We start from the raw sequence: 18,811 nt of genomic DNA, 5'->3' as shown, positions 1-18,811 counted from the left end.
CAACGGTAATCACTGACACGTTGCTAGGCCTGCATTTCGTTCTGACATCAGCCAATCAATCTCTTTGTGATGTGAAGATCGCTCAGATAGCTATTCCTGGGTTCCTCCCAAGTAGCCCTCTCTTTCCCAGAAGTCAAGCTTCTTCTTGGCCATTTCAAGAGGAGTCCTCCAGGAGCAGCAGTGACAGGGCAATCTGTTAGCTGCATGAAATCTGTCCACCTCTGCTCTCACCTACCCCTCTGGAAAGATGGAACAGGAGGAAACGAAAACCCACCCCAAGGAAGAGCCCAGCCTCTGCACCACAGCTTCTGACAACTGACCTGTGAGGATGCCTTTCCCCTCCCTTGCCTCCATCTACCGTCTTGGTTACCAGACTGGTGAACAACATCAAGCAGGAGATAAAAAGGCCACAAAAGTGATGTTCTCGGGCTCAACGTGTAATTTCAGCAATGAGCCAAAGACATTTTAGGGAAGATTAGCAAAGACTTCAAAAATTTCCAGCTTCTGGCTCTGACACTCTGATGGAAATCCCAGTCTAGGAACATGGATACTCTGGGGGAAAACCTTGTACTGAGAACAGACGGCCCAGCCTAGCTGGACCCAGAGAGCTTGACTGGAATGACGACCACAAGACACCGCACCTTCTTCCCCCATGCAGATCTGGTGCCTGAACTTCTCTTCCATCAGTCAGCTAGAACATTACGACACAGACCACACCTGCTTCTCCGAGGTTCAAGAGACATGTAGTCATTGCACCAGGCTTACAACACTTTCTTAAAATAACATTTTTAAAAAGGAAACTGGGAAGTTTTCGGTAAGGTGGGAATCCCCTACTGTCTTCATTAAAACAACACTAACAAACTGCAATATTATTTATGATGAAATAAAAGAAGAAAGTAATAGGTGAGCTTTCTCAACCTGACTTACATACAGCCCTTCTAAATAAAAGAGGTGAGTTAGGAACTGGAAAGCTCCTGCCAGTTCCTCTTATGGCCTCCCAAGGCCAAACAATGCTCAGCTTGTCTCACACTGTAAACTTTATGGGCTCCATACCCAGTATGGGGCAGAGAGAAAGGGAAACACTCAGAGCCCACTCCCCTTAACACTCCTGGCCCCATCCTACTTGAGGACCTGACTGCCATCCACTCTGGGTCCTCCTTCCCCAGGAGAGCAGGGAAGGTTTTCCCACTCTCTAAGAATACCAGGGCTCTCCGCCTCCAACTGTGCAGGAAAATGTAGACCTTTTAGGTTGGCATGAGCAAGGTCCAAGAGCTCAACACCTCAACCCCGTCAACAGTAGTCAGGCTCACACAGCAGTCATGGGCTCCCTGCAGGAACCCAACGATGCTGGTTACAGGGCCTCCTGCTTTCCCTGAGCACTGGGTTTAGGTGAAAAGAGTTCAAGGTTCAAAACTGAAACATGGGCATTCTGATAAGCACTTGCATGGGAAGCTCTAGGAGGAGCTAAAACAGTTTTGGAAAAAGTCAGACTCATGGTGTCAGGGAGCTCAGGCTTCAAGACAAAACTCTTACTCAAGCTGGAAATAGTGACTTCATCCTGCTTTCATGAAAGTGGACAGCACTTGAATGGAGAAATTTTTAAAAGTCCTGAGGGTGCCTGGGTGGCTTAGTCGGTGAAGAATCTGCATTTGGCTCAGGTTATGATCCCAGGGTCCTGGGATCGAGCCCCACAGAGAGCCTGCTTCTCCCTCTCCCTCTGCCCCTTACGCTGCTCAGGCTCTCTTGTGCTCTCTCAAATAAATAAATATCTTTTTAAAAAAAATAGTCCTGCATAACAGTGGCCACTGTATTTTTGCAACAAGCTCACACAGTTATAGTCAAAATTCTAACAATGAATAAGGCACAGCACCGTGCCATTCATGCTACCACATTCTGAAACCAATCAATGTACTTCGCCAAATTTTGCCTGGCTTGGAAAATCACATAAGGAAATTCAGAGAGAATGGGAGAAGTTGAGAAAAGTACAAAAGGCTTTTCCTCTGAATTTTCCTTCTTTACATTGACTACCTGAGCCGGTGAAAATTGAGTAAGTTAAAATCATTTCTGCGTACTTTTTTTTTTTTTTAAGATTTTATTTATTTATTTGACAGAGAGAGATCGCAAGTAGGCAGAGAGAGAGAGGAGGAAGTAGGCTCCCTGCTGAGCAGAGAGGCCGATGCGGGGCTCGATCCCAGGACCCTGGGATCATAACCTGAGCCGAAGGCAGAGGCTTTAACCCACTGAGCCACCCAGGCGCCCCTCTGCGTACTTTTTTTTATTAATGAAATTATTTTTCTTATCCTCCACTAAATAAATCAATCTGCCTCAAGCGCTTGCCTACCTTGCTTTGGCCTCGCCAAGAAAAATCTCTTTTGATATTTCTTCCACTCATTCAGCAAGTTTTTTTTTAAAATATATTTAATATATACCATTGTATACATGTTAATTTTATATATTTATATATTGTACTATGATTGCCATTGTAGTGAGAATCAGCACCCCATCACATGATAAATTCTCCATTTTTTTCAGTGGCCAGAATCATTAAGTTCTAGGCTCTTGGCAAGTTTGATGATTATAGTACAATATTTTTGTCTATCACCAAGTTTCTATTGAATACTTCCTATGTGCCAGGCATTATGTAAGGTGCTAGGGTAGTAATATAAAACAAAAAAGTTACTGGCTTCAGGGACTTTACATTCCCAGTAAAGCTGATCTCTGCTGACCTGTTTATAACCTTGCAGTCAATGCATTTAGCACTGTAGGGTAGTACCCATCTGAGATGCCATCCAAGGCATCTTAATTAGACCTCTGTATTTCTTGTGGACCACTCACCTGAGCACATTGGAGAGTCAGTTGTCAGAGACTGAGATAGATCTACATAGACAACTTTCTTCTTAAACATTTAGGATCTCAAATTCATTTCAAGGAATTTATGATGTAATATTAGGGGAGAAGAAAGAGGGTACGCACCACATAAAATGATTCATATATAAATAAAATAATACATAATATATAAAATATACTACAAAAACCTGAAATAGACAATATTTTAAATTACTGCTTTAGATTATTCTTTAAATTTTATTCTAAAAGAAACAGGTTAAAATTTTAACCTAGGAATGAATGACAGTTATTTAAGAAAGACAATTTCAGGAGTTATGTACAGAAGGGAATCTTCACTTTGAGAGCTGGACTATCATAGACAAGTCTTATTAAGTAGGACTAAGAGTAATGATGATAGAGATGACGATGATGATAATTAGCCTCTCAAGACCACACAAACAGAAAAAAAGCAGCACAGGCTCTGAACCTACGTTTCTTTCTAAGAAGAAAGAAATAGGGGCACCTGGGTTGCTCAGTCGGTTAAGTGTCCCACTTTCGAGGTCAGCTCAGATCATGACCTCAGGGTTGTGAGATCAAGCCCCATGCTGGGTATAGAGCCTGCTTAAGATTCTCTCTCTCCCTCATCTCCTCCCTCCTTTAAGAAGAAGAAGATGATGATGATAATGAAGACGAAGAAGAAGGGGGGGAGGAAACTCTTGTAAAAGAAGGGAGGAAAAAGTAAACATTTTCTCAACCATGAAATGAAAAGAAAAAGTAATGGATGACAACGTAACTTTCTCAAAGGACTCTTAGAAAGTTTTTCAGAAAATCAACTTTTATTATAGGTCTAAGTTGGTAATAAATAAGGGTGCATATCTTTCTCCCCATTTCAATGGTATTAGTAAAATCAGAAAATCCCCAACGTTTTCACCTTTTCTGTGTCAACACAGTTTGTTGGTTGTTAGTTTTGGTTTGCTGTATGTTACTTTGGAAAAGAAATATTGAGTAACTCATGTTTTGTAGTCTCTACATGTAGGACTTAAGTGACTAAATATGAGTCATGCTTGTGGCACTAATTTGAGAAGGAAATCTCATCAAAAATAGGAACAACCTGTGTTTCCAAGAAAATATTATTCTACAAGATGTAGCTTAGGTTCATTTTCTTCCTGACTCAAGGGCGTGTCATATTTTTAAAAAATTTAAAAAGGTATCCAATTTTCTTTGGTAAACTTGGATTTTCCTCCCTTTCATTTCAAGGGTAAAAATTCATTGCCACATAGTTCATAATGATCGAGACAAAGAAGCCTTAAATGTCTACTCACAGTGTATGATTACGGTTGTCAGATTTAAGCATAATTATGGAGAAAATTCAGTATCATGAATGTGTCCATTCTACCCCAGAAAATCTATAAATTCAAGCTATCAGAAGAATGATGTGGAAGGAACTGACCTATACAATATCAAATCTTCTTATAAAACCATAATAACCATAATTAGTACTAATGTAATTATGGAAATTATATAGTATCAAATTGGGACAGAGTTCATAAGTAGGCCAGGTTTGTTTTTGTTTTTTTAAACAATACGCTAAAACATGGAACAAAATAGGAAACACTAACAACTCAAAACTTCTGAGGAACCAAAGATTTCCCAGGGACAATATTTAAATATCTCTTTAGAGGAGATATTTGCCACATCTATACATGGTGATATACTATTAGCTAGAATATATAAAGTACTTCTACAAGTCATTAAGAAAAAGACAAACAGGGGAGCCTGGGTGGCTCAGTCATTAAGCCTCTGCCTTTGGCTCAGGTCATGATCCCAGGATCCTGGGATTGAGCCCCACATTGGGTTCCCTGCTCTGTGGGAAGACTGCTTCTCCCTCTCCCTCTCCCACTCCCCCTGCTTGTGTTCTCTCTCTGTCTCTCTTTCTGTGTCAAATAAATAAATAAAGTCTTAAGTAAACAAACAAGTAAATAAATAAATAAAAGAAAAAGAACTTTATAGAAAAAAGGATAAAAAATAACCAACAGGCAAGTCACAGGGAATCAACCTGAATTACCAATGAATACAAACTCCCTTGCTGGTGATGTGCAGGATGCAAATAAACGACACTGAGATCCATTTAGCACCAATAAGACTGGCATTTTTCTTCCAATTTAACTTTTTGATTTGTTAACAAAATCACATGGTTATAAAAATGAAACAACACAAAAAGGTGCATTTTCTTGTCCTTGTGATCTGTCCACCCCGTTCTCACCTACTCTCCAGGTTATCACTTTTGCACAATTACACATATACTCTCATTTTTTACCCTCTTTTTTTCCGATAAAAGATATCACGCTATATTCAATGTACTGCACCTTGATTTTTTCTTTAAAGATTTTTTGAAGTAATCTCTACACCCAATGTGGAGCTCAAACTTACAATGCCAAGATCAAGACTCGCATGTTCCACTCACTGAGCCAGCCAGACATCTCTCTCCCTTGCTTTTTTGAAGTTAAGGATGTACTTTAGTAATCTTTCCTTACCAGTAGATGAAAATCTTCCATATTTTTTAATGGCTACACATTAATTTAATTATATGGATAGAGCAAAACCTACTTAACTCATCCTCTATTAAGAAACTTGGGTTTCTTCTAATATATGCTGTTACAAACAATACTTCAGTAAGTCACCTTACACATTACTCTGTGTGTGTGTGTATGATGTTGACTCTTAGAATAAATTCCCAAAAATAGGACTGCTGGATCAATGAGTAGATCTATCACCAAACAAAGGCAGTAACAGCTGTCTGTGAGTCTATGGAGTAGGGAGAACTTGTATAACTTGCTATTAGGTCTATAGGTCCGTACATACACTCTGGAAAAGAATTTGACCATATCTGGTAAGGCTAAAATCCACATACCTCTAACTCAGAAACTCTACTCCTGGATGGATACTCTCAATATACTGTGAGTCGTGCATAAGCCAGTTAACAGCTTCGTGATGATAAAACAAACAGAAGGGGGGGAAAGGATAAGAATAATTAAAAAAAACAAAAAAAAAAAAACAAAACAAAACTCTGGTCTATCTGCAAAATGCAGTTTAATACAATAGTGGAAAATGAAGGGATGAGAGCTATAGGTCTCAACAGTTTCTTCACTTCTCAATGGCTTAGACAGTTATTAATCGGTCTATGCCTGAGTTTCTCCATTTGTAAAGCAAGGATGATAACAACAGCTACCACGTGGGACAGCTAACCTTTGTCAAGTTCTTAGAACAGTGTCTGGCCCATGCCTGCTATTATAGATGTGTTTGCTAAAAATGAAATGAATCTCACAAATACAATGTTGAGCAAAATACTAAGTTTCAGTAAACTATATTCAGCATCATACCATGTACTGAAATTATTAAAAACCACATTGAATAATACTACATTGTTACTACGTACATATGTAGAAACGTTATAAATAGAGAAGGACAACAGCAGATTGCAGTCAGTGACACTGGAGCAGAAGGTGGTCTGGAGGGAGCATTAGGGTGATTTAATAGCATTGATTTATGTGTCTGTTTTTGTTCCAGGACCATGCTGCTTTTAATCCTATAGCTAGCAATCAAATACATACATTTGTATAAATATTATGTACATTCTATGTGTGTATATATTTATGCTTATATATATATAAAGAGAGAGAGAGTGTGTGTATTTCGTTACTATATGTATATAACAAACTATTGGGACTGCATCAAAATAAAAAGTTTTGCACAACAAAGGAAACTATCAACAAAACAAACTGAATGGAAGAATATCCCAATGATATAAAGGTTGATATCCCAATTATATAAAGAATTTACACAACTCAACACCAAAAGATTGAAATAATCCCAGGGAAAGACAGGCAGAGGACCTGAATAGCTGTTTTTCCAAAGAAGACGTACAAATGGCCAGCAGACACAGGAGAAGATGCTCAGTATCACTCACCATCAGGAACATGCAGATCCAAGCCACCACGAGGTATCCCCTCACACCAGTCAGGATGGTTAGTATTAAGAAGCCAAGAAATAATGAGTGTTGGCAGGATGTGGAAAAAAGGGAACTCCCGTGGCGCTATCGGTAGGAATGTAAATTGGCGCAGCCACTGTGGCAAACAGTATTAAGATTCCTCAAAAAATTCAAAATAGAACTATCATATGATCCAACAATTCTACTACTGAGGATTTATCCCCCCCAAAACACAAAAACACTAATTTTAAAAGGTACATGCATCCTCCTATTTATTGCAGCATTATTTACAATAGCCAAGATATGGAAGTAACTTGTGTCCATTGATAGATAAATGAATAAAGAAGATGGGGTGTGTGTGTGTGCGTGTGTGTGCGCGCGTTTGTGTGTGTGTGTCACAGGAATATTATTCAACCATAAAAAAGAATGAGATCTTGTCATTTCTGATGTGAAAGGACTTAGAGGGCATTATGCTAAGTAAAATATGTCATATAGAGAAAGACAAATACCATATGATTTCACTTATGTGAAATCACGGAAACAAACACACAAACAAAACAGAAAAAGACTCATAAATATAGAGAACAAATGGGCTCCCAGAGGAGAGCGATAGAAGGATGGGAAAGGGGATTTACAGGTACAAATTTCCAGTTATAAAATAAATAAGTCACAGGGATGAAGAGCACAGTACAGGGAAGAGAGTCGATGATATTGTAATAACACTGTGTGGTAACTCTGCTTACTGTGGTGGGCGTGAGACTGTGTACAGACTAGCTCAGTCACGGTGCTGTGCACCTGAAACTAATGTAACGTTGTACACCAGCTCTACATCGATAATAAAAAACTTTAAAAATGTAACCAGAAATGGTCAAATAACAGGAGATAAGACATAAATGGTCAATCAGCATACACAAATCTACAAATCAAGAAATCAAAGCATATAAGTTAAATTAAAATGAGAAATCACTTGTCCCACTCTCAAGTTGTTAGGAAAATTTTTTAGAACCGACGTCTTTCCCAGTGAGGGAGCAAAGAATCAAGCATTCCATACACAGCTGCTGAGAATTTATACATATTGGCACAACTTTTCTGCAGTGAGTGCTTTTTGACGACATGCAGAAAAAGTTGTGTGAACTTTTTGACATAGAAATTTCACCTTTAGGAATTTGTCTTTTAAAAGAATCTTAACATGGGCGAAGGTATAGTGACCAGGATGTTCTCACTATGTTTATTTAAAATAGTAAAAAATAGTAATAATATACATGTCTAAAATTTAGAGATTAGGTAAAAGCACTGCATATAGCCATACTATGTGATTTTATATTATGTTTTTAAATGATATAAAATTCATTTATTGGCAGAAAAAAACAGTATGATGGGTGAAGAAAAGCAGAACACAAGGCACATGTAAAATGTTACAAATTTGTTATATATATTGGAACAGTTCCTTTTCCTTTGTATTTTCCAATTCTGAAACATTAATTATATTACTTATATAAGAAAAGAGTATTAAACTATGCAGATGAGAAAAAGAAACTGAAGAAAAATTTAAAAACCTAATAGAAGAACATCAGGGCACTGAGATGGTGGGTGTTTTTTTTCTTTTTTTCCACTTTTGTAAATTCTCTAAAACATTCTTGCTTTGCTTTTATTACCTAAAATATTTAAAAAGTTAATAGGGAAACCAACATTGATTTGTAAGCCCATCATTAGGGACATTATGAGATTGATTCTGCCCCTCCTGCTTCCCTTCCTCTCCATAGGCCTTTCTGGAAGCATAGACACATTTCTCCACATTTCTCTAGGGAAGCCTCTTGGTGACCTTGTGTACGAATCAAGAGTTCAGTGAGTACAGAGAGGAGCTGGTGCCAGACTGCCATCACAGTCTCTCTGACTTCCCCACTAATCACTCGGTGCACTATAAAAAGAGCTGATGGGAGAACGTGGCCCTGGCCAGCTCTCCCACCCACTGCCTGGCCATGAGGCATGCCACTGGGCTTCTCTGGGTTTCCATCTCCTCAACCATTGGGGGACCGTGTGTATGCGTCGGCGGGGGGGTGGGGGTGGTTCTCTAAGTTTCCCTTGGCTGAACTTTCTGATTCTGGGTGCAGGTAGGAAATGCAGCTCACAATAACCAAGGAGACTTGCAAATCCAGAGATCTGTATCTACAAAGAGCTGTAAAAACTAAAGGAGATTAAACAGAGGTCATGCTAAGCTATGGGAATCATGAGTTCCCTCAGATTAAGTAACCGGGTTTCATTAGGTGCCCCCACACTCACTCTGTAGTCTCTGTTCACATCGCTGAGCTGCCAGTAGTTACTAGGGAGGCCCATTCGCTTGTACTCTTCACCGAGATCGATCAGCATCCAGCCCTGTTCTCTTTCTTCTTTGTCCAGCTTGGGGTTGAATGAAAAACAGTATAACTCCTCATATTTCACTGCAAGATAAAAGAGAATAAAACCAAATCAAGCCAGGTCAAAACCAGAACAAAATCTCCCCAAAAGCATTCTGTCTCGGCTGGAGTACATCAAGACGCCAAACCAGCTTCTCGCCCCTCAGGATGCTGCCAGGAGTGCCCCATCTCTGTGGCCAGTTCACCCACCTCCTCCCGGTAATGACATGGAGACCCTTGGGAGAAGCAAACTCAACTTTGCAAGAGCTCCTTTCCTTTCAGAAACAAGGCCTGCTCCATTCTGCACTTTTTTTTTTAAGTTGCTTTTGAAGGCAAACATATTTTCCAGGCCACGTAAGAAAGGAAGCTTCAAAATTAATTAAGAATGTATGTATCATTAGACACCAAGAACTCAATTTGTTTCTGTATATGGAACTTGGATTTGGGATGGCCTCTCCGAGGCAGACGGAGGCCCAGGCTGCTGCCCCATGCTGATACTCACAATATGAAAAAAAGAAAGAACAATCAAAAAGCTGTGGAATGTATTCAAGTGTTTGCCCGGGAAACATCTGAACTTTTAGCAGACACATCATTGTCGTAATTGCACTGCTTATACAAAATTCATAGGATTCATAAAAAAATCAATTGATAGTGTAAGGGGCAAATTCAAGGAAGTCTGATGAAAGTCTGCTTTCAATTCTGCCAGGACGTCTATGTCTTTACAAACCACCCTCTCTGCTTGTGAGGCCAGGCCCAACAGCCTTCCTCACTGGGAGCTAGGATTTGATTTTCCTGCTCTGATCTTGTTATGTTGAAGGAAACGATTAGGCCAGGGCCGTTCAACAAAAATATAAGGAAGACACATGTCCCTTAAAATGTCCTTGAAGCCACATTAAAAAACTGAAAAAATAAACAATGAAATTAATTTTACTAGTATATTTTCTTAGAAACCCAATACAACCAAATATTATCATTTCAACACGTGGATAATATAAAACTTATTAATGTTGTACGTATCTTATTTCATAATGTCTCTGAAATTCCACGTGTATTTCACACTTGACAGCACATCCTCGTTCGTTCTACCCACACTTCAAGAGCCCACCAGGCACGTGCAGCCATATTGGATAGTGCAGGCCACCATATTGGATAGTGCAGATCCAAGCACCTCCGATAAAGATAAATCAGGGCTGATACTCATTAAACCCTTATTTCTTTCCAGATTCTGTTCTTAATAAATGTATCAATCCATGACGGGCTTCATTTTACAGAAAATCCGAAGCAAGGAGAGCATAAGGAACATCGCCAGGGCCACACAGCTAGTAAGTGGGGACTCTGGATTTAAATTAGGCAATCTGGCTATAGAGCTCATCCCCTTAATCACACACATTACTCCTCGAAGGCAAGTCCATCTCGCTTCTCCCCAGATGACCACTTTTGTGTCTATTCTTTCCTTGTTCCATCCCCTGAATCATCCTCTTTTTCTCCAATAGATTACTTTCTCCTCAATTTTCTTGGGTCCCCCCATTTATTCCTTAATCTGTTGATGACATTCAGATGTGGCTAATTTAATGGCTCTTCCAATGCGTGTCTGGAGGCCCAATAAGGGATGTCACCACCAGCAAAGGCCACAGTAACACACTGATGACCTGAGATCTAAAGTCAGTTTCAGGCTGGTTGTAATTACCACGGAAATGACTCATCACCAAGGAAGAAGAAAGATAAGGGTCATATTTTAAGGACGAGACATTTGCATTAGACATGTACTTTTTCTTATAGAAAAAAACCATAAGTAAGTTTATCAGTTAGATAAACGATGTTCTATTTCAGTTTCTCCTGATATATTTCTAAACATCAAGCTTTAGAACATGGATGATTTCAACGAGTAAGAAAGCACATACCCCCAGGTGTCTGTACATGCAAACATGGAGTAGAGGTTGTCAGTAGGAACTGTCTTTTGTAATCTTAGCTACTGGAGCAGGCAGCCTATGAAACCGAGGTCCTGTTCTGGGAACCATCAGCTGGACACTGACACATCTTTTCCATCTCTCAGGACCATTTCATGACTCAGGCCTCTGATATCATAATGTTAACCGCAAATGCAATTTGTTCAAGAGGCCAGAAGAATCTCTTGAGAAAGCCTCAGTTCCCTCAGTGAAAGAAGAGCTTATGAATAGGGGTTAATAATGGATGTGAAGTTCCCTTTGTCGAAGAGTTAGAACTACGTTTAAAGGTAGAAGGAGAAAACCATTCTAGGGCTACGGGTAGTTTTCTGTGTATGGGCTCATGCCTGCTGTCATTGGGAGGAGGCAAATACATGGAACAGAAATTAAAGGAAGAGCAGTTTTTAGCAGACATTAAGAAGATCATTCTTGAACTGGGAGGCATTAGGATTGGCTGCCACTAAAACTGTGAAATGTTTTCTTTGGGTTATTTTTAAGCAAAAGAGGGATCAACCATGGCCCTGGTCCAATTTAAGTAAAATTCTACACAAGGGGAAAGAAACCCACACTTTTGTCAGCCAAAATTCAGTCTATTCAGTCTTATTACTGTAGGCAAACTTCTTACCCAAAAGCCAGCCCAGGGGAAGCCTTCAGAAGACAACTGTCTACTCCGAGAAATGAAAAAGTACCATTAACACAGATGTTAATTTTACCAAGTATTTCCCATTCACAACGTTCTATTCCCCTGACCTGCATCTCCTGCAAAATACGTAGCAGAATTCTTAGTAATCAGCAAGGTGATTTAAAGGTGAGTTAAAAGGGGCACCTGGGTGGCTCAGTGGATTAAGCCGCTGCCTTAGGCTCAGGTCATGATCTCGGGGTCCTGGGATCGAGCCCCGCATCGGGCTCTCTGCTCCGCAGGGAGCCTGCTTCCTCCTCTCTCTCTGCCTGCCTCTCTGCCTACTTGTGATCTCTCTCTCTGTCAAATAAATAAAAAAATAAAATCTTTAAAAAAAAAAAAGGTGAGTTAAAAACAACACCAGAAGTAGGGCTAGAGAAATCTCTTGTCACTACAGAATCTGAACTGAGAGAACACACCTGCTTCAGAAAGGTCAGACACCGGATTCCTCACCCTCATCCCTTAAGACAGACATGTGAAATACTCCACTGGCTTCTCACCCCATGGAGTCTGGGCCATCGCACCCAACATCAAATGTCTTTTGCTGTTAGTGAGGGAGAGGTTCAACAGGAGGTGCACAGAAGTCGTCTCCCCCAAAGCTGTTCCCATAAGAAGCAAATACCCCACATGCCTTTGTACAGTGGGAGTTAGCTGAATGCACACCTCCAATCTAAAAAAAATATTTAGATAAAGTTATGCAGAAATCATTCTAGTATTTACTTTATTTACCTTACTTAAATCTTACAATTGTTAAGCAAAGGTAGACTTGAAGGTTTTTCTATCCAGAAGGAAGAACAATTTCTAAAATACTGCTTGAAATTAAGAAAGGGTAGCATTTGGGGGACATTTCTAGGCAAGTCAAATCAGTGTTTCAGGCTTCAGGAGATGGCCTGAGAGATGCGTGTGTTGACTGACTTGGCGTTCCTTGAGCACTTCCATTCATCTGGACTCATTAACACAGGGAAGCCCTTGGCCCTGTGATGGGTTCCCTGCCTATTGCTCTCATCAATGCCTTCGCTCTTGGGCAATCCCACTTCTTACTCCCTGGGGAAGATTTCCACCACCAAGTGGCAATTTTCAACTAGGAATCACCCAGCCTGCAAATGGCCTGGTCTCTGCACTGCACCCCTGCTCCTTCTCTCCCATTAAAAAGGAAAGGGTGTTCACTCCACCAGATAAGGCAGCTGTGGGTAAGACAAAGCAATTAGAGAAAAAAAGAAAAACAACCTGGTTTGTTTCCCAGGTATCAGGCTAAATGGTTATGAAAACAGAATATTTTGAAAAAAAAAAAAAAAGTTGGGGGGGGGAATTACCATGGAGAAACATGGGGAGGACTAATTGGGAGAAACAAACGGTAACTCAATATTATAATTTTAAAAATACTTTAAAAATAAAAAGGAAACTTGCAATGACCCATGTAAAACCTAAATACTACAGTTAAGTTACTGATTGCTTTCCTTTTGTAAAAAAAAAAAAAAAAAAAAAAAAATTTTAATTGAAAGGAAAGAACAAACACAAATGAGCCTTTGCAGAACGTGGAGGTGGGTCTGGGAAGGGGAAAGTTCCCGGCAGTCAGCAGGGGGACACACATATGTGGGGTTTCTTAGAACCAAAAGTAACAACCGAAAACTCAGCAGCTCCCAACCTTTTCCTTAAGTCAGACAACCTAAAATAAATAGAGCTGAAAACCAGTGAAACAGGGGTGAGAAGACAACACGCCTATTACTGGACTTTGTAGATTTAGAATAAAAATAAGGAGATGTCTGCTGTTTTCAACAAGTAAGTGTTTGAATGAAACACCAGGGCTGTGAAGGCTGACTGTCAGTGGGAAAGGACTTCTGGAATCAGATTAGTGTCGTCAGTAAAAAACAGATTTCCACTGCAGACATTGCATAAGCAGCCAAGACTTAGACAAGGATGTCAAAAGTGAAATTAAGCCAAAAAAAAAAAGTGAAACTGACCAAACGAGGTGATGTCAATCATAAGATTTTTTAAAACCATAATATTTGTGCAGAAGAACTGGGGACTAAGAAGTACTGGGGGGAAAAAAAAACTATCACTTAGAAAAAAATGGGAAAATAAATAAAGATGGTTTAAATGTTAAGGGGCCCATGAACACCACAGAGGGAAAGAGAATTGATAGAAAAATAAACAGCAGAAAGCAAATCAGAGGGAGGAGAATGTACATGGGAAAAATGGAAGCTCTCTTAGAAATAGGGGTCTTTCCATCAGAAAAATGTATATCGTAATAAGTACACTGGATCTATTTCTCATTGGGGCCAAAGCTTTACTTTAACCTAAGTTATTCTTTGTTAAAAATTAAAGAGCTTACTGAATTTGGTTACTTTAATTCTTCATTCTTAACAATCTGAATTCACACAAAAGACCAACCAATAAAATCTCACTAAATGTTTTAGTAGTTTGATGTACCTTATCCCCAAAATCCTAATTCAGTGAAGAGAGAATCCCAAGAGTTCTGAAAAGCTCCTTTACAGGACTTGACTTAAATGGACTCCCAGGCATTTCTTCTTCTGTAAGGGGGAAAAAAAACCCAAAACCATACACACACACACACACACACACACACACACACACACACATATGGAGAAAGAGAGAGAGAGAGTCAGTCCTCTACAGGACCTTGCAATTTAGGTATCTCCATAAGGGTGGCTGAAAATAGGTGGTTTGTGTTGGTGACTAACCAGAACAACTAGAGAGCTATATTGTGATACTAGAATTCAAAGGTAACCTCCCTCCCACACACACACACACACGCTCCTTACTCTGATAGACCTAGAGGGGGATGGTGCATTTTGTAAAAGATCTACGGATGGCTCTGATAAGCCACCCCTATTCCCAGCTGGGACCCCCTCCACCTTTCTCTACCTCCATCTAGATTCAAAAGCCTGCTTCCAAGGTTGTAGGCTGTAATGGGTCCTAATTTGAGCATTGCCTCTAACATTAAACTGTGAAACTGTCTGGGTTCCATTTCACCTTCCCACACTCATTAAAGTACTGTGTTTTATGTAAACTGGCATTTCCAATTTCAGTGTTTCAAGATGCTTGTGGCTTTTTTTTTTTTAAGATTGTATTTATTTATTTGACAGAGAGAGACGCAGCAAGAGAGGGAACACAAGCAAGGGGAATGGGAGAGGGAGAGAGGAGAGCGGGAGAGGGAGAAGTAGGCGCCCCACTGAGTAGGGAGCCCTATGCAGGGCTCGATCCCAGGACCCTGGGATCATGACCTGAGCGGAAGGCAGCTGCTTAATGAACTGAGCCACCCAGGCGCCCAAGATGTTGGTGGCTTTCTAAAAACCTTCTGAAGTAATAGGTTTAATTCAGTTAATTCCTGTGATTTCTTTTTTTGCTCTCTGGCTATGTCTAATACCTACTTCACCAATGTCACCTTTAAGAAACGGTGTGTTTTACAAAGTGAGAACACAGAGATTTTCCTCCCCAGGGGCCCTCGCCATGAGAGTCCCGGCGCTCACTGCCCTCACCGGCCACAGCCCTCACAGTCACCGGGATCTGCCCTTCCAGCCACTCAGCTCTTTCCCAGTTCTCTGGGCTAGTCCTAAATCCTATTAATCCGGTCAGAGCACATTTATTATCCCGTCCAGCCATTAATCAGTGACACAGAAACTGCTGGCACACAGCTCTCCTCGCATTCCCCACTGCACGCAACCTCACATACATCTTCCCAGAACTTCTGTTCCAATTATAGTGCACCCTCGAAAAAGTTCAACTGCTTTTCTGGCTAACTCTGCGCGATTCTCTGCAACACACGGAGATGAAAAAGCCTCCACCAGCTGCTTTGGGGGGGAGCAAAGTCAAGTCGAAAGGATCCGATTTAGACAGCCCCCTGGCATCATTTTCAAGAAATATCATGAGTTCTTCGCTACCTGACGATGATACAGCCACACCGTAAGAAATGGATGACCCAGCCACACCCCCGGCAGAGGTCACCGTCAAACTTCTTGTCCTGAATCAAAAAGCATTTAGCCCAGAAGTATAAAGCTATATTCCATCTCCCTTGTCAGCGATTTCGGTGTAATATGACCACGGAGATTACTCTTCTACAAAAGATTTATTTTTACCGAATTCTCCCCAGAAACTCAGACATCTGTTTCTTTTAAGCAAAAGGACACCACAACCCATACAAGCCACACAGACAAGAAACGCTTCTCTAGAAGTGACAGGAAGCCGTAAATCGGAAGACCCCAAGCGGAGGGCTAGAACAGGGGAGTAACTGACAGTATCTATTTTTCAAATCAACCAAACATTCTTCCCACAACACTTAAGAAGGTTTTGTGTGGGAGGACCAACATATCCACACCGTGAATACAACCAATGCTAACCAAGTCTAGTCATACCAAACTCGGGAAACCTCTATCACCATCACAAAGCAATAAAAAACCAGACCTTAGAAGCCCCAAGAGGGGAAAGTGCCCTAGAACCATTTGATATTAATATTTTCCACACACGACAATTTGTCAGTTTTATCTTAGTTTCAAGCAAGGTGGCTTAATTATCATAGTATGGGAAGGGCATAATTCTTTTTTTTTTTTTTTAAGATTTTATTTATTTGACAGAGATCACAAGTAGGCAGAGAGGCAGGCAGAGAGAGAGAGGAAGGGAAGCAGGCTCCCCGCTGAGCAGAGAGCCCGATGCGAGGCTCCATCCCAGAACCCTGGGATCATGACCTGAGCTGAAGGCAGAGGCTTTAACCCACTGAGCCACCCAGGCGCCCTGGGAAGGGCATAATTCTAATATGATTTCACTCCAAAAGGAAAAGCTATAAAACTTCCCACCCAAGGTAAAGTGAATACTAAGAATAATGAAAGAGGTTCATACCATTAACAACTCAGGGAGAGCCCCTTAAAGGCAATGAATCATTCAGAATTCTTGGCCTCATTGGAGGACTGGCGTAACATATTATTGCTAAAACACCATAATTCTTCAACTTCGCAGATTTCTTGAACATGGCTTGTGAACCTAAGGGTGTGACATAAGAAACGCTGAGCTCTTCTGCCCTACCTGGCCTTGCAAGGCGTATCAGAGAGATGTACACATCGTGGCAGTCTCGCTCCTGCGGGATGATGAGTTGCAACAGCTGGAAGTTCTTGCAGCGAATAAGCAGAGGGCATCCGGTAGCGGTTGTGGCCTGTTTTTCAATGGTGGAAATCTGACTGTGAAGGATCTGCAACCAAAAGTCATGTGGAGACGCTAAGCCCTGATAACAGATAAACGAGATAAGCACAACCCAGATCTCGGAAGCAACACGGACAAGAAACACTCCTCCATCTCTAGCTAGCTCAGCACCTGCACTCAGACAACAAGAACCAATGTTCAGGGAAAGAAACCATCTAACTCGGTCATTTTATTTTTCATTACCAAGCCTTCTGGTATCCAGGCTAATTATATACAGAGCACATAATGTTGTACAAGTCCAGGTAAGGGAACATTTTGGTAGTCAAATGGTGAATGAACTTCATAGCTAAAATTAAATAAGGTCATGAGAAGTTAGTAAAATAAACCTCGCAATCAACAAAAGTTAGAGATGGCTCCGCTGGGAGGTGCCACCATGCTCCTTAATTCCACATGGGATGCTCAAGTTCAATAGCAACTTGCAATTGCTGTTTTCTAAGCTGCTGGTAATCAGGCAGGCTGGAGAAGAGATTTATGTTAAAGAAAATCAGGCTGAAGTGCATCTCCCTCGTGCTTTGGTGCAGGGGTGGGGAGTGGAGGTGGGGGGGTTTCTGCTCAGTCAATGGAAGCATTTGTTATCTTCCGTTACTGTGGTTATGGTTGCTACACACGGTTACATCAGTTTCAGGTGCACGATATAGTGACTCATCAACTCTATACATTATGCTAAGTGTAGTCACCATCTGTCACCTGTCCTCTCCACCCAGTAATGCCTGCCACCTTCTGCTGAAATGTAACAATGTCTACAGAATATAGAAAAGGGAAAAATCTACAATTCAGGGATTCTGCTTCCAGTCAGAGTGTCCCGGTTGGGTGGCTATGGAAAATAAGACGTAGCCAGTGGTCTCATTACTAAGTAGCAGAAGCATCTGACAAAGGGACTCTTCCCTAACTTTTCTTCCCTTCGTTTGCAAATTATCGGGAAAGTGAAGACAACATAATAAAATAACTAAATGGTCGGCATTATTGGATCCTACAAATACAATGTATTGCAGATAAGGCACGGCCGAAGGGCTGTATCTGGCACTGATGTTCTCGAATCTCTCTACTTGACAGCTGTGACATGAAACACTCACATCTCTGGCTATTTCTGGGCCTGTCTTTGATGATGTTAAATAATGAGTGTTTTAAGATGAGTAAGTAGATCAAGTGGATTTTACTCTGCAAAAAAAGACAAAGCTGACCTTCCAAAAACAGTCCTCTAAACACCCAAATACCAAAAGCCCACCCACAGGGACAAAACTCATTAATTAAAATAACAGAAAACACATAAAAAGGCCAAGAATAAAGAATGCATACCCATGTTTCTTTTCTTGTGTCAGGTGCATTTTCCACAAATATGACGTGAGTAGCCGTCAAATACAAAGTTCCCAGGGCTGCTTTTTTAGAAGATATTCGATCTACCAAGCGGACATTTTCAACCTAGAGAAATCAGTTTGACAGAGTTATCATAAAGCAAAAGACTATTTGTAAAAATAAATAGTAAGTAGGTAATCTTAGATTTAATCCAAAATATATAAAATTTTGAGGGTTCTTCCAATAATAAAACCCAAACTCATCCTCTTAATTAGATCTTAGTATGATTCTGTAGATCAAAATACAAAAATTCACCAGTTACTTAAAATATAATTTTAAATGTACCACAGAAGTTTTATAGACCTATTCTTTAAGAATACCCTCTTTGTATCTTAAATAAGTCAGCATTTTCATATCACTAAAACTATATAATTCTAATTTAAAGCAGGAAGTGTATATATCAAAGTTCTGAGTTTTA

General features: G+C 40.4%; 1 protein-coding gene across 1 annotated transcript in view; it reads right to left on the bottom strand.

Moving 5' to 3' along the window:
- The window catches only part of MTMR7 (myotubularin related protein 7), a 108,149-nt gene that overhangs the window by 46,556 nt on the left and 42,782 nt on the right, over positions 1-18,811 (bottom strand). Inside the window, exons 2-4 of the mRNA XM_045997241.1 lie at positions 18,337-18,459; positions 16,867-17,029; positions 9,095-9,252 (exon numbers count right to left, since the gene is read on the bottom strand). Of these exons, the coding sequence (XP_045853197.1) occupies positions 9,095-9,252; positions 16,867-17,029; positions 18,337-18,459 (444 nt within the window). The remainder of the gene's footprint in view (positions 1-9,094; positions 9,253-16,866; positions 17,030-18,336; positions 18,460-18,811) is intronic.

The sequence above is a fragment of the Meles meles genome, chromosome 2 (genome assembly GCF_922984935.1).
Source record: "Meles meles chromosome 2, mMelMel3.1 paternal haplotype, whole genome shotgun sequence".
NCBI classification, from domain to species: Eukaryota; Metazoa; Chordata; class Mammalia; order Carnivora; family Mustelidae; genus Meles; species Meles meles.
This window is presented reverse-complemented; position numbering and strand designations above follow the sequence as displayed.